The sequence below is a fragment of the Manacus vitellinus genome, unplaced genomic scaffold, assembly GCF_001715985.3.
Source record: "Manacus vitellinus isolate BGI_N305 unplaced genomic scaffold, ASM171598v3 scaffold_24_pilon, whole genome shotgun sequence".
Lineage (NCBI taxonomy): Eukaryota > Metazoa > Chordata > Aves > Passeriformes > Pipridae > Manacus > Manacus vitellinus.
Window position 1 is genome coordinate 9,132,493 of NW_021939798.1, and position 24,641 is coordinate 9,157,133.

Here is a 24,641-nt window from a genome sequence, read left to right on the forward strand (position 1 = left end):
ACAATTAAGTGAGCAATATTTATGCAAGGAACATTTTGAAGTGGTGATTTAGAAGCATTTTCAAAAATGTTTTTGACTTATCTGGACTCCAAATTAACAAAAGAATGCTCAGATGCTAATTTGCATTTCAAAATTCATCATCTGAAAACTCCATTTCTCCTGTCTTTACCTGCCAAGAATCACATTTAGAAGGCCTGTGTTTGCTCTGAAGAAGTTGCTGACAGCACCAGAACCTAAACCAGAGCATTTTCCTGCGTTCTCAAAACTGTTTTAGGTGATAATGATGTCATTAACTCTCACAGGGACAAACCAGAACCCCAAACCCAGCCTTTGGCAGGTAAACACAGTGAGAACTCAGGCTGAGTGCAGACCTTTTCTAATCATGTTTTCTTCACTGTGATACCCATGGAATAAAATGTGATCCATGTTTATCACAGTGTATAATATGATAAACAGAAGGCAGCCAGGCCCTGTGGTCACTTCCTCGCTAGAAAACTACTACATGGAGAAGTCAATTCTCTGCCTGTGATCTAACATTATATTAATTTATCAATTTTAAAACTTGAAAAGATGTTTTCTTAGCTGAGTGTGTCTTTCAATGCATTTATTCACACAAGCCACGTTCCTATTAACTGATAACTGTTCCGTGTGTCCCAGCTGGCTTAGCTCCTGCTCCTGAAAGCAAAACTGCAGAACTCTCAGGGCAAGAACAAAAGCAAAGTGATTTATTTGTACACTGACTTCTCCTTAGTGCAGCAGTGTGTTGGATGAGCTGTATTTGTGTTCACATCACAGTGATCTCTGCTTACCCATCTGGCAAATCATTGTCGAATAACCGACTGCAATCCACAACTTGTCCCCCTGTGCCTATTCGGTCCCTGGACTGGAGACTTACTAGTAAGATAATAAAAGAATTATTAAAGATATGACATCTGAATGCAAATGACAGTTTACATTTGAAAGAGAATCGGTACAACTCGGGAGGACTAAGCTGAGCCATGCTCTGGATGGTTTTTTTCCTTCTCACAAAAATCAAAGACAGTCATACAGAAACAGTGGAGAGAATTCCATGCATGAAAACATACATCTCACTTCCAAAAAAAAGTCAGAATATTAAAAATGAAAGAATATGAATGCAAGTTAAGGCAGAAAAAGAAGTGAAATCTGAAGCTGTCATTAACTTTTCTCCATATGAGGTGGACTCTGACACCTGACTGGTGGCAGGAGAGGGTTCACCTCACACACGGCTGGGACAGGGTCAGGAGAACTGCTAAAATAAGGAATTCTCTCTGGTTTTGACTCCTCCTTACGTATTTTGTGTGCCACATCCACGCAAACACAAGAACCAGGCAAAATGTAACTGCTAGAAGCACTGCATATCTGGTTTATTATTTCTAACACCAGCAGTAAGAAGTCAAATGCAACCCACACAAAGCACCCTAAAAAGCCCTCACTGCCCTCAGCAAAACTGCTTCACTGGGGTTTTAATTTAATTTTTATTTTTTTTTTACATGATTCATTGTAATGGATATTTATGCCTGAAGCTTTTGTACTGCAATTATGAAAACAAAGATTTTTATTTTTTTTTAGGCTGCTTTTGTTCCCAATATCACAATTTGCAAGTGTCCAATCTGATAATTTATGACACTCGTGTTCCTGCAGGGTTGGGGTGGTTTTTTGATGTTTTGTTATGCCTTTAACAATAAAACAATTGCTTACAAAGCTCAATACGTGCTGTGGCCCACATTTCTTGAGGAGGCACTAATGTACCTCTGGACAACTGTCTTCAAGTCCTATTTATAAATGCAGTGAAATGACCTTACAGGCCTTAACCTGGATGCAACCAAACTTTGGTCAAGATCACAAAGTTTCAAAAGTTGGAGCAGAACTGGCAGCTTTTGCCTGAGTCTCCAAATTTTCAACAACAACATGTTTTGAAGCTTAGAATTCAAGAGACCAACCCAGGGAGCCCTGCAGTACCTGCTGCATTCCTAATCCAAATTAACTCTTAGTCTTCCATGTATACTAATATTACAAAATGGAGAAAAAGACAATTTAATTTCAACCAAATCAAAATTTTAGATGATGTATTTATTCTGCAAGAACCCCACACATTACAAGTTCACATGGTTGCATGTAGGCAAGCACTTGATTTGCAAGGTTATCATCTGCTGAATGTATCAATTACAGTACTGGTTTCAAATCTTGTACAGTCTCTTAAGACAGTTTATCCTTTGAAGAACTGAGAGTATTATTTAAAACTTATTCTATATTTTTACTTATTTTTAACCTAGATTTCTCCACCATCTAACAACTGCAGCGGAATTATCTAGTTTTACTCAGGCTCAATTCACCCATTCAACAAACTGCATTCATGAAGAAAGATTAAAATATAAGAAGATTAATAATGACAACTTAAATAAAACAAGACAGGAGTCCCTGGAATCTTACCAAGGATGCATTAAATTAAACCAGAGCCATGACTGAGCAAACCTGACCTTTCTGACGAGAACAGCAGGAAGCAGAACACACAGATTTGCTCTGGGTCTCTGCTGTAACCTGACAAGGTGCTTTTCCCTGGGTTCAGTGCTTGATTGAGCAGCTCCTGCTGCTCAGGGATTTCCTACAGAGCCAGTGCTGCTCTGGCCACACCACCTTCTGTGGGCACAGCAGGTTAAGCCAACCCATCAGTCCAGTCCATGCCCACACTGCTGACAGTTCTCTCTCCCCAGTTCTCTCTGAAGTCTCTTGGCCACTGCACACTGCAATGCATTTGCCCCAGGCTTCCCATCTGGTATCCCAGGAGCCTTGAGACCTTTCTGCTTTGGGGTGGGGTTTTTGGTTTGGTTTTTCTCTTTCCTTTAATGAATGCCAGCATTCCCAAGCGATGATGATCAGGATGTGTGTTCCATACTCTGGAGGGCAGCATGGGAGCACAGTCCCTGCTCTGTGGTGTGGGCAGAGGAGCTCCCTGCTCCCAACACACCCTGGACCAGCTCTCCTGTCAGCTGGGCTCAGCCCCCTCTCAAAAGCAACCCCACAACCAAAACCTCACCCACCCACTCTGGCTGCTCAGGGGACCAGAACACTGGAGCAAACCCAAAAAGCAAACCAAACCCACAACAGAACACACCCTACAAAAGAGGCTGGTTTATCCTTTACTCTTCTGTGCAAGCTCACATGGAAAATTTAACACTCAAGAACAGCCTGAAGCATCAGCAGTGCACTGACAATTCCACATTTCTACCACCATTTCACCCTCCTGTGCCATCACACTCTTATCTTAGTGCTGTGCAAGCCCTGGCAGATCAGATGAGACAGATGGATAAAGCAACATAAAGAGGGAAAGTCAGAGGTATTATTCAATAGAGCACTCTGAGGAAAGCAAACAAGCATGCTGAAGCCCCTGTTTGCTGGCTGATATTTCAATGTTTTTACCTGGCTGATGAAAGTGCTGCTTGGATATCATTTGAATTATGAATTGAACATAAAACTGAGCACGAAAATTCACTTTCCTTTGCCCCATGCCTGAACATTCTCATTAGCACCTTGTTTTATGAAAATAAAGACCTTCCTTATCCTGACCAAGTTACGTGACCTGTTGGAAACACTGCCTTCACAAAACTGAGAATGCACCAGAATGTTTCTGAAGTTTTTTGTGGATACCTGTTTTCCAATTTGCCACCTTCTTTTTAATTCTCAAGTTATGAGTTCACAGAATGACAAAGCCCAGCTACTGAGGTTGGTGACAGACTTGTTAATAAGCCGTGAAAACACAAAATGAATTGACCAAGTCACCCCAGACAGCAATTCCCTCCTGTCACAGCAAGATGCTTCACCCTTTTCCAAGAAGCACAGATTTCTGAAGCTCTCAGTGGCCAAGGATTTTGCAGTCAGTTTTCCACAGGGAGTTCAGGCTCAAAATGTTACCATTCTTTACAGTGAAATTAAAAACTTTCAATAATTTTTTTATCATCTATGGTCTTATTTGCCCCAACACTTATTAAAATATTTTTGTTTTGGTTTTTATTTGTGTGTGTGGTTTGAGCATTTTGGTTTGGATTTTGTTTGTGCTTTTTTTTTTTTTAAATTCTGTTCAAACATACTTTCAGCCTGAGGTCCAAATGGCTCTGGCAGTGGACACTGAAGAATTCAATACAGAGAAGTGACATCTAGGAAGGGTTATTTCTACAGCTACTATTAAGCTCCAAGAGAATTAAAAGATAAAAACCTTTACTTACCTACTATCTGTCCTCTAACAGTATCGTTGTCATTTGGCCCAAGCTTGCACAGATCCAACCTCTGGTCTACAAAAGGAGGACACGAAATGTAAATTATACAATAAACCACCACCACAAACTACCAAACCAGTTGGAACACAAAATCCAGCAAAAACTGTCACTCTTCAAAAGTCTGTACATGCAAGTCTGGTCTGAAAGAGAAGAAACAAGTCTTCAGCTTACTTACAACCAGTGTCTTTAAGGCGGTTGATGGCGTTTGAAAGAAGCCTCACACAGCCCAGAAAACCAGCTCCTTGCTTTTTATGGATTTTCTTGTGATTCCACACACTGATTGTTATTGAATCCGACTTTCCAATGTACCTGAAAAACGTGGGAAAACAGCCCTGTGAATGGCACTCACTGAATACTTGGACAAGGCTCCAGAAGTCACCTTTGGGGGGGGGGAATTATCAACCACTCCATTAAAAATGTCACACGGGGCAAGAGAGAGCAAGTCATCTGCAGGTAAGATGTACACTTCATACTTGGATGGAAGCATGTCTTATGAAGGAGCTCACTGGAATACAGACTGGTCTGAAAGCCTGACTCTGGGAGGAGGCATTCAGGTGGCCCAAAGTCTGTGAAATCTGGCTAAAACAGCAACACAGCAGGCTGAGGTTGGCCCTGACACAGCTCTCCAAGCAGCTACAAACATGCTCAGCCTCATGCCCCTGCTCAGCCCGACCCCAGGGGATGGAATGCTCGTGGCAGCAGGCTCTGGGAGCAGTGGGAGCAGGGACAGCAGCTCAGCATCCTCCTGCAGCACTTCAGGGGCTGCTCTTCCAACCCCCAGGGAAGCACCACCCTCTGTCAGAGCCCTTCTGAGCAGCAGGAAAAACACAGGGCAAACCTGGGGCCACACCTGCAGCTCCCACAGCTCTGGGGGGGCTGATTTACTGGGAGTAATGTATGCTTGTGACATACATCACATATTAGGACCATGCCAAAAGGTTTAGCTGACATGTGCCACATTTCCCCCTTGTCTCTGCTCACATGGGACTGACTCCTCACAGCATTCCCACGGCAAAACCTGGATCTGCATCCCACTGGCCTGGGAAAACCTGGACACTGCAGGCTGTTTTACTTGTGCTTTTCTTTTTTTGTTTGAAGCTTTGTTCTTCAGAGGCAATTACGTTTGTGAGCTAGTTTTTGTTTTCAAAACTTCCAGAGGACAATTTCAAAACACTCCAGATAAATCAGCAATTGCCAATACTGAATTATTACAGTTGTTTCAAGTTGAGGGAAATGAATTTGTAACTGTGCTTAGATCCCAAGAACTGCTTGTAGTTCTCCCTTCCCAGACCACAAATTCTGGCCTTAGTTTAGTTCCAAGTGCTTTTTTTTTGTTTGTTTTTAGATGAAAAGTGATCAAACTCACTCAACCCATGTCTAAATACATCTCCCCATTGACCATGGCTTTACTGGTTTGAAAGCATCTTAATGTTTTCAGAAAGACAGAAATGATACTGTCAAGGTTGGCAAACCAAATAATTGAACTAACTGTCATGGTTTAAAATTCCAGCTGTGATCAGGTTAACACTTCTCCCATTTTTCCTTTTCCAAAAAGCAGAACTTTGACAACTTCTTTTTCCCCCACCTGCAGAGACGGACCGACCCAAGGAGACAGAAAAGCCTGAAGGTTTCAAATAACCACTGCACATTTAAACAACAACAACAACAAAAACGCCCCAGCACCCAAACAAAACACAAGCTTCATATTAAAAAAAAAAACCCAAGTTTTTTGAATGGTAAACTGATTGTACAATATAGGTCAGATTTTTGGCCTCACAACCTTGACAATGCCAATTTTGCATAAAGAAACGAGATGAGGATGGGGGTTCACGTGCACAGTTGCAGTCTACAATGTTTTATGTACTTAAAATAAATTCTTATGAGAACAAATTAGGTGCACTTAAAAATAGAGACTTATCATCATGACCTGTCTTGAATTTTCCAGTTTTCCTTGTTGCTTTAAGAAAGTCAAAGGTAGATGGTTAAACACAATTTCATAACAGAGCAGTTTGAATAATACGTAGAACAGCTGAATACACAACACAGTTTCCAAGAATTCCTGTTTCAGGGTGAGGTTCCCATGGTTGGGATGCAGGGAATTGCCATCCACACCAAATAGGTGAGGACTCCATATCCTACTATAACCTACTCTGATTTCTGCATCCTAAAATTTGGCTAGTTCACATATTTAAAAGGAAATAAGCAACACAAGCTGTCTTTTCCAAATAAAAATGCTTTTATATATATATATGTGTATATATATATATAAAGGAAGAAAGAAATAGTTAAGTAACTTCTAGTTGGCTTTATAGCAAAATAATCTACATTTCTGCATAATTTCAGGCATGAAAACCCATGGTTGCATTTAGAGAGTGACAGTAGGACAAGCTGACACTTCCAATTCATTTGGTGGATACGTTACATTTGTTTTACATCATCTGGCAATAAAGTTCCAACATAAAAGCCTCAGCTAGGAATTTTATTTTTGATTAAAAAAGAATGTTCCAAAAAATAAAAGTGCAACAAACCAAACCAGAAACAAAAACCACACCCCCCTGCTTTGTTGGATGACTCTCTCTTCCTCCTCATAATTAAAGTTTTTGGAGTTTATTTTTCTTTTTTTTTGTCCTCTGTCCTATCAGCAATTTCTATTTCACAGCTTGAGTGCTTCAATAGAGATAACAGCATTAGTATTAATGAAGTGGAAACACAGACATTCAATTTCCATAGACATTTTCTTAACTTCCATACTTTCTGAATCTGTAAAATTAGGGCTTTGGATAAGAACTGCATGTTCAGAAATTTCAATTTCCCTACTCTTAGCACTTCCACTTCTAAAAAAAAAAATTCAAGTACATGCCATACTGGAAACCTCTAAAATGTTTTAATAAAATTAAAAACACAGGGGCAATTGTTATTTTGCCTAAACAAGATTCTCTTTGCTGGAGAGATCAGGCTATCACTGAACAGAAGGGGAAGGAAGAGAAAAAGGGGATTTGTTCATTTTCTGACCTGCTGGTTTAGGTAGTTTAGCTCTGAATGCAAGAAAGTCTGTAAACATGTTAAACCTGGTTATTGCAAAGCTTTGAGGAAAGGCCTGAACACAGTAGGGAAAACACAAACAAGACTGAAAATAAGGAAAGGGAATACATCCAGGGCAAGCATGGTATTTTCCTGACATTAAACTACATCCAGACAGCAACTATTTGGCAATTTCTTTCTGGAAAGCCTCCCAGATTCCCCCCCTCCACACACACCCATCGAGGCTGGGGAATCCAAGCAACTAATCCAACCACTTCCTTTCACACCAAGATCTGAATTAAGAACCACGGCAGGCAAAAGCCAACCCTTTTTTTTCTCTTTACAACACTGCAGAAGTGTTTAAAAAAAAATTCTCATACAACAGAACACCTATTCTGCTGAATCAGGTTAAGGAGTCACAAAATTCCATGGGAATTAGCAACTTAGCTCAGACATTATTGCATAAATATATCCCAGCAGCTCCACCTGACTGTGCCATTTGCATCTGCCACCACATGACAGATGAGACTGTTAATTAGCATGTTAACCTGCTAAAAATTCCAGGCTGGGGACACTTCAATCAGCCCAACACAGTGGCAGAGACTGGTGTTCCCATGCAATGCTGTGTTGTGAGGGAAAACATTAAGACATTTAAAATCCCTGTTATTTTCAAAGAATAAGAAGAAGACTTAAGTCCTGTAGTCCCTGAGGTTTGTCATCAGGTGCTTTGCAGTAGGATGGTTACTATCCCTTTTTTTTCCCCCAAAATATAAAAGTTAATTATCTTAATATCTGGTGCAGATGGGAAGCTGAGACCTTACACTGGGTATATCACACTAAAAGTTACCTTAAGATAAAAGCCAGGCAGTGAGTTGTGGTACCAAAGAGATCTCAACTTTTACTGCTGTTTTAATTGGAATAACAGGCAAGACTATAGAAAGGGTTAAATGATTATGAAGAAAATTTGGAGAGGGAAAGCATTATTTTCAAATTACAAGGCCTGACATAACTTTTACTTTGGATTAGAAATGTTGGATATACTTCTGTCACCAGGGAATTCAAGTCAGAATCAAGCAAAGTAGTTTTCCCCTACCTGACAAGTAATTTATATTGGACATAATACACTGATTAAACAAAATCTAATTTTTAAGGGATGTTCTTCCCCAAACAAGAAAAAAAACCATCACCCACAAAAAATATTTCATGCAGGTCTAAATTCCTTCAATCCAGCAAGAGATGTCCCAAATCTGCCTGAGGAGAACATTCTGCCAGAAACCCCATTGCTATCTCTGCTTTTTATAATGCAATCAGTGTCTCACTTCAATGCTGAGACAACTACAGGATCCAGATACAACCATGGCTTGTTCTGTAAAACAACCCAAAAATACCTTCTGTTCATCCTTCCTTAAAAATCATAACCAGAGAGGAATTTTTTTCTAAAGCTTTTACCATTTTTTTCCATTCCTCTGGTTGCACATCAACATCCTCCCTCATTTCCCATGTCCTCTGCTCCTCAGTTTCTGCAGGAGGGAATCAAATCACTGGCCCATGGAGCACAGAGCATCCCTTATAACCCATCCCAGTCAAATCCACTGTCCCACACACTCCAAACCCCCAGACAGGACTGACAGATCCTTGGAAAGACACAGGGAATCGCTGACATTCCCAACACAGAGTTCTGGAGCAGATTAACTCCAAACCATGCCCATCATTCCTTGGGCAGGAGTATCCCTTCCCAGCTGGACAAAGGTTACACAGGGATTTACCCTCAGCCACCTTGGCAGCACTTCCCACCTTTTATCCCTGTAAAGCTGGGCAGTAATGCTCATTAATGGACCCACCTAACCAAAAACCAATCAAAGCCTCTGCTCCCATTTCAGGGCTTGTTCCTCAGCTCTGGACTGATCTTTGGAGAGGACATGGAAGGGCAGAGGTCTGAAATCTCTGTTCTATACCAATTAACATTTTGATAGGTTTAATAACATTAAAAAAAAATCAAAATAACTTAGAATTTTTTAAATATAAAGATCCATTTCTTATACATGAACTTAAAAATTTGTTTTATATCCATTTTTCTAATGAATATGAATTACAGTCTCACATGCAGAACCTAAACCTGGACTGAGTTTGGATAATAAAACTATAATTCTATTATTTCACTAAACTGCCACGATATTTTGTTAAGCAGTAATGAAAATGTTCTGTATCCTGCACATTATGAACAATGACTTCACATATTTAGTCTTGGATATTCAGATAAAGAGTAGATCAAGATATGACTTTAAACCAGGCCTTCCACGTTCTGCTGAGAGACCTATCGAGTTGCTTTTCTTCACTTGGAAAAGGAGGGACAAGAAATTCTCTGTGCACAAATAATTGATCTGCTGCAGGTCTGGTGATGGTCAAAGCTCACATAAATATGTTCAAACAGTTTCTAATAATACAGGGTAGGGAATGGAGCCAGGGGAATAAAGTCAGAGATCAGAACAGGAGAATATAATGAATTAAACCAGTTCACTTCTCTTCCTCATCTTCCACCCCAAGAAAAAAGATAAAGAATAAAAGACTAAAAGACAGGGAAAATAAAGCATCCACAAAGAGACCTACATAAAAATAAAAGCTTTAATAAGTTGTATTATACACAATATTCTATGCTTTAGAAAGACAGAGGAAAACCAGGACATGTACATGCCATACTGATTATATTGCTCAAAAGCACCCAAAGGTGCTCAAGTGATGGTAACAACAACTCCTGGTGAGAAGAACATTTGGGACAGAAAATGATAGAAGAGGAAACTGATACACAGAGAAAAAGACACTGTAGCACCACAACAGACAAAAACAGCACCAAGAGAAGAGGGAAATATTGTCAATTATTTGCTTCATTTTACAGAAGTGTTAACATGAAAATATTACAATGAAATAACGCTGTGGTACACGTGAAGCACGCTGCAGAAATCACCACTAGGAAAACAAATGTAGGGTTCAGATTTCGAAATGAGAAAGTGGAATTTTGATACATATATTTTTCACTCCAACTAACAAACTCTGGGATCCTTCCCAGAGACACAGGACAGTTCTATGAACATCTGACAGTGCCTGGGTACTTTAGAGGATTTCACTTCAAACCTTTGGTTATCACTGTTACCACCTACAGGTCATAATGCTGATTCCATTTGGGATCAAGTGTATTCTTCACAGTATCTGTAGAATGGCATTGGCCAGATCCATCCACCACAACCTTGGCAAAGGGATCAGGAAGTCCTGAGGGGAGGAAAAGAAAAAAAAAAACTGGCAAATGGCTCAGGATGCTTTGAAGACCTGCATCATTGTACAATTCACTTTTTAATCTCTTATTTCAAGTTGCCTTTTGTTAATAAATGAGCACCATATTTAATGGATGGGAACAACATGACATATTAGGTACAGGGAATGGTAAATTAGCAGATTATTTCACTGATATGGACCAAGAAAAAGTTGTCTGAGTCAAACACACTGGGGAAAAAAATCTGAACATCTTAAATCTTCCTAATTCAGGGGTGAGTAAAATCTCAGTATACAAAGGCAGAGAAAACAGATTTACATTCTTCCTATGTTTAAGATTAATCACAACTATGGTTTTGGCTGATATTGCTATCACAGAAAATTGCCTGTAACAGGTTATTGTTGCTTTTGAGGTGCACTTGGTTTCCTGCTAAGCTTTCTGCTTCATTGTCTGCCAGCTCTGCACCTCAGAAACACTGAACACAGGACCAGGTGAACAACAAAAATCAGTGCTAAGATGGTGCTGGACTGCCCAGCTGGGCATGGAAAAGCAGCAGGAGTAGCCCAGAATCAGCACAACCAACTGATGGATTCCACCCAGGGATTCACTGACCCCAAGGATGGTCCCACCACTGCTGCCCCCAGCTCAGCCCATCCTGTCCCTGTTCCCCCTCATCCTAATTCCTGCCCTCACCCCAGTGCTCAGTGACTCAGTGGGGGAACTGAGGGGGGAAAACATGAATCCCATTTGCTGTAGAGCAATTTAGGCCCAGTTCCACTTCCTCAGGTGACTCAGGTGCAGCTGGGCAGGACAAGTGCCAGGGAAAGCACGTGGGATAACGACAAGGCACGTGGGGAAGGGGAGGAACAGGACCTTGGGATCTGTGTTTCAGCACTCAAGAGCATCACAGAGCTCAAATCTTGAGTTGGTTTGGGTTTATTTTCAGGCACCATTAAACTGTCAAACACCCAATACAATCAATACAGAAATCTAGATCAAAGACAAGTATCACAAATCACTGTATCATCCCCTCTCCAAGTTGTTTCCCAAGCTCAGGTCTGATATTTGGAATTCCTCCTGCTCCCAGGTGATCTGTGTGAGCAGACACAGAAAATAACATTCCTTTCTGCCTCCTTCATCTGCTTCTTAGCACTTCTTTCAAAACATTATTAAAATTAATTAAAATATAATTTCAGAGTAGCTTGGTATTATGAGGTGATTATTAATAATTAAGAAGCACATCTGTTTGCCTGACAAAAAGTTCTTACATGAAAAACATTTTAATAAATATATGACACTAATTGAAAAACATGTCATTTGCCTGAGTGGGTACATTTGTTTCCCACTCCCATAAAACCAGAGAGAGTGTGTCAGTGTTTTAATTATTATTATGAATCTGGTGAGTGTCACTTTAGAAAAAATTAGAAGCCCTGAAATAAAACAGTGTGAAAACATCAAAGCCCTCGCCTCCCTTATTGCAAAATTATCTTAATACAATGATCATGTGCAAACATTGGGCTACAGCACCTGCATAATATTTATCCCATCTATAAATAAATGTATAAAACTTTAACAGCTACTTACGGAAAAAATCCTTTTTCACCAGGTTTTTTGCACACAGTACTGCAAGAAAAACAGAAATACAAAATTAAGTTACTGGTTGCCAACTTGAAAAGAAGAAGTTACTTCACCTGTCCAGCATTCCAGAAAATCCTGCTCAAAATAAAATGAATATAAATGAAAACTGTGCTCCTTCATCATTTATATTGTTCTACAGCCCAGCAAAAGCTTCCCTGATCATTAAAAGGAGAGTATTAGGCAGCCAAGGCTTTTCTGTTATCCTGCATGGTAATAAATAAAAGGTTTTACCTGAAAAATATCTGGGTGGAGCAGACTAACTTCTAAGGCCAGAGTTTTGATGGTTCCAAAGATATCTTTTATTTGTAGAAGTTGATAATTGTTTCAGGCTTTTTTTTTTTTTGGTTTGTTTTGCTTTAAAAGGGGAGGAACATTTGCATTTGTCAACCAAAAATACCAAGGGGAAAACAATCTCCTATGAGAATAAATTTAAATAAACAAATAAATAAATAAAAGGTCAAAGGGGACAACTTTCATATGAAGATGCCAAGGCACACAATGAAGGCTTCTCCTCACAAACTGCAATACTGTTCAAGGCTTATCTCTTATCACAGGTTTAATAAGCAGGAAATATTAGATTCCCCTGTGAAACATTAAAATATTTACTGATAACACAAAAGGATTCTTGGGGATTGAGTAAAAGCACAAATTCCCACAGCCAGTACAAAAAAAAATTAAAACCAGGGGAGGGGGGAGAGATATTTGGTTGGAACTGATACTGCAGGAGGCTCCTCGCTGTTCAATTCCCTGGGATGCTTTTCCAATGAGGTCGCCAATATTTATTACTGCCAGGAAATGCAAAGACAGGAAAGTGCATCCAATAATCCCATCCCAAAGACATCACCTAAACCCAAATGGAACTGGCCCTGCTTTCCCCCCCAGAGTATCCCCACATCGATCCTGAAGGGCTCCTGATTCCCTAATTTCTTTTGCAGCATCCGAGTGAAAGCAGGCAGAGGTCCATGAACATCCTCATGGGGATTTCCATGGTCAGGGCACAGAATCACCCCCCTGAACAGTCTGAATCAATGGAATTCGTGTTTTCCCCATTTTTACGTCCATAAAGATGTAGATTTTAATGGAACTTTTTTCCATGGGAATTCAGCACTGCAAAATCCAGCTCAGGTCTAAGGAGTTTGGATGCTCCAGTCAAAACAGAAGGTGACACCTATTAATGGCTGCAGGTAGTCACAGAACAATCCTCTCACTTTGACATATTCCACAGGAAAGGCACACACAAGTTCCCAGGAACTTTGATTCAAGGGGCTGCTAACAATAATACCAGGAAAAAACCTGCCTGTTTCCAGGTTGTCAGCTGTTGGGTTGTTTTAAAGACGGTAAAAGTAATAAATAGAATTTCTCTCCATTCAGCAGCAGGGCTCCATTTAAAGGATTTCCACCCAATAATTCCAAACAGTCAACAGCAGTAAAATACTAATGGAGAGCCAAATGTTTTAGGTATTTCTGATACCTGGAGTTCAAGCACATGTAGAAAAGACTGTCACACCACCATCTACTCCACAGAACATTCCAATGAAGTCCTTAGGATGATGTAATAAGAACCCACAGTTACTAAAGAATTCCATGTGTCCAGCAATTTAAAGTCTACTCTATTCATACCATTGAGAACAACTTAAATGTATTTGAAGAAACAGATAATAAGACAAACCTAGCAAACTGCTTTTGCAGCTCCTGAAGATTTAATTACAAGAATATTCTCAGCCTGAGAACCACCTGCCCAAGAACTGCAAGAGGTTATTGCTCACCAGCAACCTTTCGGGTAGTGGTGAAAAACTTCAAGCAAAATAGATGCTTATATAAATGGCCCCTTTTTTTAAACATCTAAAAAAGATAAAATTACTGTCACAATTTCAACCATTACAAGTAATGGGAAGTGTCACATGAAGGTGAAGGCTTTAAATCCAATAGTTAAGTCAAAATTCATCCATAGCACAGTGAGCCATACAGGGTGCTCCTGGGACTGTATAATGTCCAAGACAAAAGAGGTTTGACTAATCTTTTGAGAGACAAATTGCAAGGTTAACTAATTACAACACTCCTTTTCAAAAGTACAGCAAGCCTGCCAGTGTAGTTTAACCCAAGTCCCATTTTTATAAGATCAGGCACATGCACAGCACACAGACTAATAACTGCTCCCCCAGCAATTAGCCAGGAGTGAACAAACTAATATTTTTGGCTCAAGATTTCCCTCTCTAGTAACCACATTTAAGGAAAGTCAGATGTCAACCCACTCTGGCTTTGTCAGGTTAACAAAACAGGAGAGATGCTGAGAAGCCTTCCATTAACAACACCCTCTGTGCCAGGTATTTTAGGTGAAAAAGCCCAGGTCCCAGCTCAGTTTTAAGTGAAACAATCTCCTTCCACACACAGAGCTCTAATCTAGCTCAGGACTTTTTTTGCACAACGCTGGTGGGAAAAGCACCAGAGTTTATGCTCCACTTTTCTAACAGTTTCAACACCGTATTTCAACCTATTCTGAATATTCTGATAACCAACTGATTAATAGTTCCTTGAGAATAAAAACTAAGGAAGTTTGGCTTCCTATGGATTTATGTTTTGTGGTTGACTGAGAGCTATAGCTGAGGCTTTTCCCAGCAGTCAGACAGACACTCTCCCACACAGACCCTCCCGTGCTCCGGCAACTCAGGATCTCCTGCTGCAGCTTTTTCCTCTCCCTCCAGGTCCCTGCCTGGGTCTCCTCTTTATCCAGGCAATGATTCTCAGAAAACTCATGGGACTTCATTATCTCTGAGTCCTCCATCCTATGTTCCATTTGAGCTAAAGATTCAAAAAGCAGAAAGAGCCACAAGGAGATTTATTTCCCTGGACAAAGCCAAGTTAAAACGCTGACGATTCTGGACCCAACCCACGTCATTATCAGATCTACCACGAACAGGTCCTCCAGAGGCACAAGGGCACAGGAGGGGGTTATTTGTTATTTGTACGTGCTTGTTTTAAGGCACTTTTTATTGAAATTATTTTAAAACAAGAAGTTAAGCTGTTTAAACTTGCACTGGAACTAGAACACGAATCAATGGTTGGATACACTGGCACGGGCTCAGGGAAAAAAAGGGGGAGTGTTGTGTTGTAAGTGCATCATCAAATGACATTAATGCCTTCTAGCACACATCTGTAGATAAAGTATTTATTACAGGGTATCAGTGAGTCAGTGGATAGTTATGTTTTGTGTTTATTGCAGACTTCCTGGGTAGTCTACAGACAGGAGAACATTAATATTCCAATATGAAGGAACAATACATACGTGCCAAGACAAACAGCACATCAATTGTACATACTATACATACATTAAATATCTTTTTATCGTGCTTTATGATCTCATTCTAACATATGCTACTCAGGTCAGCTCACAGAAACTTGAAAAGAGCATTATATTATAAGCTACCCAGTCTCCTTCTGTGACAGCTTTGCTACAAAACACTCAAAAATAAGAATTAAGTGATTCACGTTTGCCAATTTCCTTTTTTTGATTTATTACTCCAGTGACTGACAAAGAATGGTTTACTGAAAAGTTATTTAACTATTGCAAGTAAATGTAAAATATTTAACATCCCCAAATTCCTGCCATCTATGTGTTAGCTATCAAAATTTACATGCAATTACAGAGGGGGGTGTGAATAACTAGTTAAACCCACATAAAAATTGACAGGAACTATGAATATTCAAAAGGTGAATTTTACAGAAAGATAAATATTTGTCTCATTTTCTGAACTCTTCTTACTCTTTTTGAAGAACTCTTGTTACAACTGTTTTCTACTTTGGAATCATTTTTACAGAAAAATCAAATTTTTAATGACATCAAGCTGTTGTTGTGGAAGGCATCCTATGTTATACATTACCACTATTTTATGTCAGTATTAAAAAGTATGCAGAGTAGTAAGTATATCAATAACACCATGTCTCTTGATTTATGACAAATGACCAGGTTTAAATGTGCTTGAGGTAGGAGCACCTCAGGGCTACAGCTGTAGCCAAGCACAATAGAAATATACTGAGTTTAAAATTTCTATGTTAAAAAATAACATTGCTTGAGCTATCTTAAGTAAATAATTGTTAAATGTGTGTATATTTGAGACATGATCGGTGAAAGGTAACGGGAAGACAGGTAAGAAAATAAAAAGCAATCAGAAATGTCCATGGAAGCGAGCGCAGAAGGAAACCCATAATCAAGACATTTAAAATTACACAACTTAGTAGGAAACCCCCCATCCCATGTCAGCCATCCATGAGAACCACCACTGTGTCAACAGCCAGCCCTGAGGTTCCAGGGAAGGAAAGGACTCGCTCCAAAGCTAAGATTATGTTTACTAATCTTCTGGCTTTCCACGTGTCATCACCACAGAAGAACAAGCTCAGCCTTCCCAACCCAACCAACAGTTTTGACGTTATAATTCCTGTTGGTTTTTTTCTTTCCCCAAGGGTTTTTCTCCCAGAAGAAGTGCTTGTTCCAGAACATATGTAACACGTGGGAGAGCGAGCAGAAGGACAGGCTGCCTATCAGTTTTTACCACAAGAGCTCACTTGGAAGACAAGTCTTTCTCCCCCTACAGAAAGAGCATCTTTTAAGGAAAGCCATTAGTGCTGGGTTTGTGATCAGATCCCAGTTGTTTGCATGTTCTGTGCAGTGCAATACAATCACTGAAATCGGTCCCAGCTGTAGAAACACAATGCTGGGCTGTTGCTAATGTGTGTTGTACTGATAATGAATGGTCGTCTATGCTTTAATCTGAATAAAGCTCCCAACTGCTCTGCCTCTCCTTGCCAAAAATTCCCCTTCCTCCTCCAGACTGTGGTTGCATTCCAATTACACTGCTGATTGGAATGAGCCTGCTTGGGGGAGGGAGAGGGAGGGAGGTAAATGAAGGCACACACACACACCCCCCTCCTGCCTTCGGAGGGTGCCCCTGGGACCCAGAAACCGCCTGGGTGTTTGAACCTATGGCTGACACAACGGACTTTTCCCCACATTGTGCAAAACTCTTCGTAAATTCACTTACTTCTCCCAGAAAAGCATTTGTGACAGGCACAGGTTCCAGCAGGATGGCTCAATACTTGAAACGTTTCGAACAAATTCCTACTGGTTTCTTCCATTGTTGGCAGGCTCCAGAGAAACTTATATTTTTCTGCTTGCATTCCCTCCTTGGACCTGCCTGAATTCCCACACGGGAAGATATAAAACAGGAGGTCTTCAACTGTTCATTGAACAAAGAGCTGTAAATAACACCACACGGATTTGCAAATCCAGCTGTTGAGGTAAAAACTTCCTCAATTAAGGTTTTGAAACAAAAATGTTTATCCCAACTATTCACGTTAAGTTTTATTTTACAATTAATCTCTCTGAGCATTTTTTTTAAGGTTTCATTTCCTTAGAAAGGTGCTTTTTCTGCAGATGGACAGAACAAGCGACAGGACGCGATCATAAACTAAAAGTTTACTTTCACTTAATGAAATTCCTGCATTTTGGAAGATTGCAATGGATTATCGTCAAGAAGGGGCACACAAAGACAGGTAAACCTAACAAATATGTGTTTTACAGGTGTGCAGGGGTTTGAGTAAAGAAGGGTTTGCAGCATGAAACGGGTCAGAACGCAGCAGCTGAGCGTTATCCCAACCAGGATGGGTTTCATATTGCACCCCCCAGGAACGGGGCTGCAGCTGTTCCTCCCTCCAAGCAGGTCCACAATCCCAGGGATGCCAAGGTAGAGCAGGAAGCTGAACTGGCTTAACAGAAAATTAACCTTCTGGGGAGATGGATTAGTTGGCCATTGGCTCCAAGAGCTGCCTGACTTCCCCTGCAGTCACACCATCCCCAAACCTGTGCAGCTGCAGAGGAGGGAGGATCAGCCACTCTGCCCTTCTGATGGCAACACACAGCTGCACTGGAGAGGTGCACCCCATACCTTTACATTGTTTTTCAGCTCTAAAAACAAAGTACACCCCCCAATATTTTCATTTTAATACAGACCGATAGTTTTTCCTCTTGCCTCTGTTTTGATTTTGCCCCCAGGACACCAAAATAACCAGCTAACACCCCTCAGGTTTTCAGAGACATCTCTAATTTCTAATCCTCTTTCAGAGACACAATCTTCACCTTAAACATTCGGGTTTTCTATTTCCCAAAGAGCAGAGTTAAACCACAAAAAAGCATTTCTCTTGCAAGTGTACACACAACTGCTGCCAGGCTGCTCTGTTTTAGGGACAGCTGCTCTTCCCCAGGCTCCCAAAGCACCAGAAATTCAGAATAACCCAACGAGCTCTAAACCAGAGTCAGTACAAAACACATGCACAGAGGCTGGATGTGAATTAGGAACCTCACAACATGATCCTTTCTGTCCCTGTGCTGTGGGAGTCAGGACAACTTGGAAGGGATGGCAACTTCTCCAACAGGCACAGCCACCTCACAGGTACATTTAGACCTCTCAGTGGTAGGAAACAAATTTCTAATTCTCTTTCAGAATTATACATCCCATTTAAACCTAATGCCAATTTACAATCGTGTACTAATTCTACTAAGAATATGTGTTAGAACAATTCAAAAGCACTAATGGATTTTTAAAGTGCTATTTAATATGAACAGGTTGAAAAAAAATATTCAAACACTAGTTCTAAGTGACATATAAAAGCATCACTGCTAGGCTTATGTCCAAACACAAGGTAGACAGCTTTAAAATAAACTCTATTAAAATATGCATTAGGATAAACATAGTACTAGAAAAGAACTTTTAACAAGAATTTCCTTTAATAATTGTTAAAATTCTAAATTGTCCCATAAACACATTTCTGTAAGTTCAACTTCCAACACAAGCCAGACACTAAATCCTTAATATACTGCATGTAAAATGAAACCCATTTCCAAGGATCACATGCACCTGCTTATAAGCATTGTCAGCTAGAAATCTGTGTCTCAACAACCCAAGATTATTCCTCTGGGACTAAACAAACAAAACCACAATAACCTGCATTCAAACAGCAACACGGATATCCAGAAGTGACAAATGCCTTAATAACACAATATCATTTAAACCACTGCAAAATATGCCAGAAACTAACAGAGTAACAGCACATTTTTTTCTTTCCAACAGATTCACTCCATTAAATTCTGCCTAAAAGAACAGGTTGTGCTTTGAGCAGATTTAGAATTCTAGACCCTTATCGCTCGCCTGGGATACAACTCACAGAGATTAAAATTCCAACCGAAAACACCACACATTTCTCAGGTTCACAGAGATGCACTGCACCACTGAACAGAAACGGTTAAGCCAATAAATCATTCCTCTCATGCAATAATAAAATTCTGGGGCAGAGTCTCCAAGGCTATTTTAAATTCCCGTAAGGAAGGACGACACGGCAGCGACTCCAGACTCCAACAGTCTGTGCCGGGGACGTCTCGGGGACTCATGGCCGGGGCCAGATGGAGCCTGCCTGGATTTGCCATGTTTAGACTCCTGCTTTTACATCACCATGTCTACTTCACAGTATTGTTTTACTGTAAACAAAAGGCTTCCTTTTCCACTTCTCCTCCCTTACTCCACTCCAAGCCAAAAGTAAAACAAAACCCCCAGCTCCCCCCACGCCATTGAATTCCTCCTCCCAGACACTGGTGCATTCCCCTTTCCCAGGTTCGCCCGGCGATGGGCTCGGTGCCACACACGTCACCCTCCCTATTCATGTGTCCAGGGTGTCTGACACGCCTGGCAAGAGGTAAAGGCAAGAAATTATGCTGCCACTTCTGCAGTGAAGGTAGCAAATCCTCCCAGGAAGGTCTGCAAGTCTTCTTTTCTGGAGATTCGTGTTTGAAGCAGTTAAATGGAATAAGGAGGTGCAAAAATAGTTGGGTTTGGTTGGAGGTTTTTTTAGTTATATTATGTTCATGTTACAGGTGAATGATACAGGATGAACCATCCCCATCAGGGCTCTGTGTAAATCAGGGTTTCAGCCACAGCTCAGTGAGAAAGGAGCAGAAGTAACACGTGGGAAACTTAAAGAAAACAAAGGCTATTGGGAATATTTGCATTTCCTGGTTCAGCGTGGATGGAGCCTCTCAGACCAGCCAGGATGTTTCTAATGCATAACTTTCATACACTAGAAATTCCATTTCATTTCTCCACCCTACTCCAAAAGGGCCTAACCCTCCCATCTTGCCCATTTTTCAACATCTGAAAAACCACTACTGTGCCATGAAGTCATCACCAGACACCACTCACAGAGACCAGGCTGGTCAACTGGGCTGGGGGGAACAACACAGCTTTAAATCAACAGCCATCAGAAGACTTTCAAACCAAGAGTCAGTAGTCAAGGATCAATTTTCAGACCAATTTCAAATATATCCCTTCTGTTTCTCACATTGGTAGCAAGTATAAAATTGTATTCCAGTAAACAAAATCAGGATGGGAAACACCAGCTTTGCTGTTGTATTTGCTGTACCATTCTCAATTTTTTTACCCTCCTGCAGTATTAAATACATAGTCCGTTAAAAAAGCTTTAATTTAAAGTAACATTACCAAGATTAACTAATCTCAAACCTGCAGAGGTGGTTATTATATTCAAGTGTGAGTAAAGCAAACTCCAATATAAGCATTAACTCAATTATCCAAGAAATACAGGAATAAAATAATTTTGAAGAGCTCAGGCAAATTCATCTCAAACCCTTAGAATCATTGTTCTTAAAATCTTACCTCAGTCCTTAAAGACTTGTTTGCAATCCCAGCAGTCAGATTTTAACCACAACAGAAGCAGCCAATCCAGAATTACCAACTTGCAAAATACTTAAGAGAGCACAGCATCCTTCCTCTGATGGGTAAAAAATAAGGTAACATGGAAATCTGCCCTTGTATTTCTTAGTTTCTTTTGACAGGAACAGGAGTTGAGGGGGAAAAGCTAAGAGGAGAAACAAATTCTAGCTCTGCCTGATGTGTTTTGTGCACCTCTGGAAAGGTGCCGGGGGAAAACATGGCAACAAGGAGCAGAGCCCTGGGATTTGTTTCACTGCAGTAAAACTCTCCACCCTCTGAATGAGTCTGAGTAGAGACACCAACAAAAGAAAGCCATGATCTAATTACCAACCAGACAAAAATGCCCTGGATTTCCAAAAGGGCTCAGACAAGAGGCACCTGCAGGTCAGTGGGACTCCTGGGTGCCCGGGATTGGGGATCCCAGCAGCGTTCCAGGAGCGCTGCCGTCCCTGGCAGGACTCAGCCACACGCCTCATTTACACCAGGAACTCTCCCAGCTCTGTCTCTGCTGCAGACATGATCCTTGGGGAATGCCACTGCTTTTCTGGGAAGAGGCAGAAGGAAAAGAACCAGGAAAAAAAAAAAAAAGCCCCCAAAAGCACAAGCATCATTCACCCTCCCTGAGTAATTTCCACTCCTCAGCAAAATGTTGTAAATATTCGTTTTGTCAACACTAACAAAAGGATCATCAGCTGCTTTGTAAGGAAGACACAACGACAGAAACGGGAGAACTTTTGTTAGGGGAAAAAAAATTAATTCTGGCGTTTCAAATCTGTAACTTGAATTATTTCAGTAATTTAAAAAAAATAGTTCCTTAATAAATAAAACTTAAAGAGTTCAGGAGGATCATGATTTTGATAGTATCACTAGTAAAAATCACTAATTCAGCATCTGCCCTTAATCTAAACTCCCAGTTCAGCACGATTTACACACCTGATGTACTCAAACCATGTTCTGTGGGGCAATACAGATGAGTGATGGACTCTCACATCCTCCTGCAGGAGCACCAACATCCCCAACCTCAGACATTCTGTCTCCTCGCTAATTTGTGGATCCTGCCTTTTTCTCATTTAGTACAGTTGAAACATTCAAACACAATGTCCCTAGATTTACTTTTTTGGGGAAAAATTTTGTTTGAGTGGAATGCTTTCAATTCTGGAAGCTGCCTCTCTCTGGAACTTGGCGGTTTGGCTTCTGCCAAAAATCAAGCAGGGTCAGCAGGGAGATGTGTGGATTCTGTACACACCTTTCCTGGTTACTAAGCCCCTGATCATGGAATTCTGTCTGTACCTGAGAAATGCAACACCACGTCAGGGAGGAAAATGCCAGCTGTTTAAAAGCAGCATTTATGGAAAATTAAGGCAATGTCACCACTCAAACATCACTCTCATGTCCACTCTTGTTCCCCATCAGACACCCCTGAAGCCTCATCTCCAGGAGATTATTGTATCAATAGACTACACAATTTATAAACTGATTTGGCTAAGTTATTGTACTCCTTTAACATGTGTAATATCTGTGTAAACAGATGTGTCCTACAGAACAAATCCAAACAGTTTAAGAAGCTGCTGCTGTTGAACAGAGATGAGATAATTGGATGAACAATCCTATTTATTTCAACTTACAGGAAAGCTTTGTTTTTCTTGTTTTACTTTGGTCTTACACAAGTTGCTTAAATTATTTGGTCAAATCAGTACAATTTATATTGTACTGTAAGAAATAATATAACACGGATTTTAAAGAAACAGAACACCAAGAGATTCAGATGAAATAGCTCATTGATACGTGAAAATAAAGGATCTTGTGCAAAAATTTAAATTAAATTTTAAATTTCATTTAAATTTTACATTTACCATGTAATTTAAACTGAAACTTCAGAAATCTTTTGGGGAGATGCAAAGCTCAAGCAGGGAAAATAAAAGAATTTTGTCAAGAAAGAGGAGCACAGAGTAGAAGATATTAAGCAGCAGAGTGAAGACTAAGTAAGATAATGGGAAGGAGATGAGACAGAAAGGAGGAGTCTAAAGTTGAATACATGAATGCAAAAAGTGTAACACTGTGAATCAACACTCCCAGCAGTACAGCAAATGGGTGAAAATCCAGGGGAATATTCCCAACAAGTTAGAGAACATTTTATTACCAGGCTCCCCCAAAGGCAGAATGGGTGTTGAGCACAAGGAGCACAGAAGTATTTCCACTGATCTCAAACACCAGGTCTCAACTTCAGACAGTCCATGGGGACACGAGGGGGATTTTGGGGGGACACACAAATGGAAAGCCCTCATTTCCCTGGAGCCTTTCACTCTGGAAACACTCAGCCTCTTGCAGTTCTTCTCACAAAGTGTTACACTAAATATCACTTGTAATTTCTACCATTTCTTTCATGGCTGCACATGCAAGACAAGAGCAGGCAGAGTTTTCCAGAGGAATCTTTACATTCATTCCCTAGACACACTGCTCCTCGGATATCTCAAGTGCTAACTGAGTGCTATCCAAGGGCACCCAAATATAATATACTGTTTAGTAAATAATTAACTTACCAAGTACAATATTTTTTCCTCTCACAACTACCTCCTATAACTGTAAAACAATCTCAATTACTTAATACTAAACACCTCCCAATGACTTAATTCCTTTATTGTCTCTATAATCTGTGTACCTTAGACCCAAGAGGACAATTTATACTGAAATAAGATCACATACACGCTAAAACTCTGATAATATATGAAGAGACAAACATGGTACGAACTTTTTCCTCTTTACATTCCCTCATTTGGCTTTGTAAACTGTACCTCCTTTCTGCATTAACTCAATTTAAGAATTCACAAATATATTTCCTGTTTATCTTTCAGTTGTTTATCATTTGTAAACTACAAATGGCATTACCAAAGTTAAATTGGTATAAGTTTTTTAAATACTAAAAATCAAAATGCAGCGAGCGCCTTGGAATTGGCATCCTGTGTTAAACTGCATCTCCAGCTAATCGTGGATTTGCACTAAATATAAGCAAATAAACTATACTAAGCCAGCTCAGGAAGTTGTGCCTGCACCCCTGACAAGGAACAACCCTCACTAAAAGGTGCTATTCCCAAAGGGTCACAGGATGGGAATGTTTTTAGGATGCAAAGTCAAAAAAAATCCACCTAAACACGTCCAAACATACAAAGAGATATTAGACCAAACAAGTCTCACTGATTTTGACCCTAAACACAGACTCGGGAGACAAGGAAACCCACGGGATTGGGGAAGATAAAGTGTTAATCACATATTTGGTGGTTTATGAGCCAAAGCAGTCTGAGGTTTAAACTGCTTCTGCTCAGTGCTCATCCCATTCAGAGACGATGAATCATTTCCCATTTGGCAACACTTCTGCCTACAAGGCTTGTCTTCTGTGAGATTTCTCCTGGTGCCTTGTAATAGATTTGCTAATTTAGTACACCTGACTCGAGCAGGGGCTATTGTTGCCAGCTGTCAGACTAGACCTCGTCCTGTTTATCAGACACATCTCGGCCCTCTGTGCTGCCCCACTCACAAACACAACACTCTGCTGTTAATCCCAACGCAGTAAATTACTTTCTAATACCCTTGTTTTTCTTACTCCGCCAAAATACCAACACATCGGGGATTTAAAGCAACAGCAAAAGCAATTTATCC

General features: G+C 40.4%; 1 protein-coding gene across 2 annotated transcripts in view; it reads right to left on the reverse strand.

Moving 5' to 3' along the window:
• Positions 1 to 18,592, reverse strand: part of SMURF2 (SMAD specific E3 ubiquitin protein ligase 2) — a 38,698-nt gene extending 20,106 nt beyond the window's left edge. The window contains exons 1-7 of one of the 2 annotated variants that reach the window (XM_008921885.4): positions 18,567 to 18,592; positions 17,253 to 17,405; positions 12,163 to 12,201; positions 10,469 to 10,577; positions 4,468 to 4,601; positions 4,242 to 4,307; positions 810 to 894 (exon numbers count right to left, since the gene is read on the reverse strand). In XM_008921885.4, the coding sequence (XP_008920133.2) occupies positions 810 to 894; positions 4,242 to 4,307; positions 4,468 to 4,601; positions 10,469 to 10,577; positions 12,163 to 12,201; positions 17,253 to 17,388 (569 nt within the window). In that variant the 5' untranslated portion in view covers positions 17,389 to 17,405; positions 18,567 to 18,592. Of the gene's footprint in view, positions 1 to 809; positions 895 to 4,241; positions 4,308 to 4,467; positions 4,602 to 10,464; positions 10,578 to 12,162; positions 12,202 to 13,687; positions 13,834 to 17,252; positions 17,406 to 18,566 lie in introns of those variants that run through there. The other variant, XM_029960141.1, reaches the window with a different exon arrangement.
• Positions 18,593 to 24,641: the final 6,049 nt, after the last annotated feature.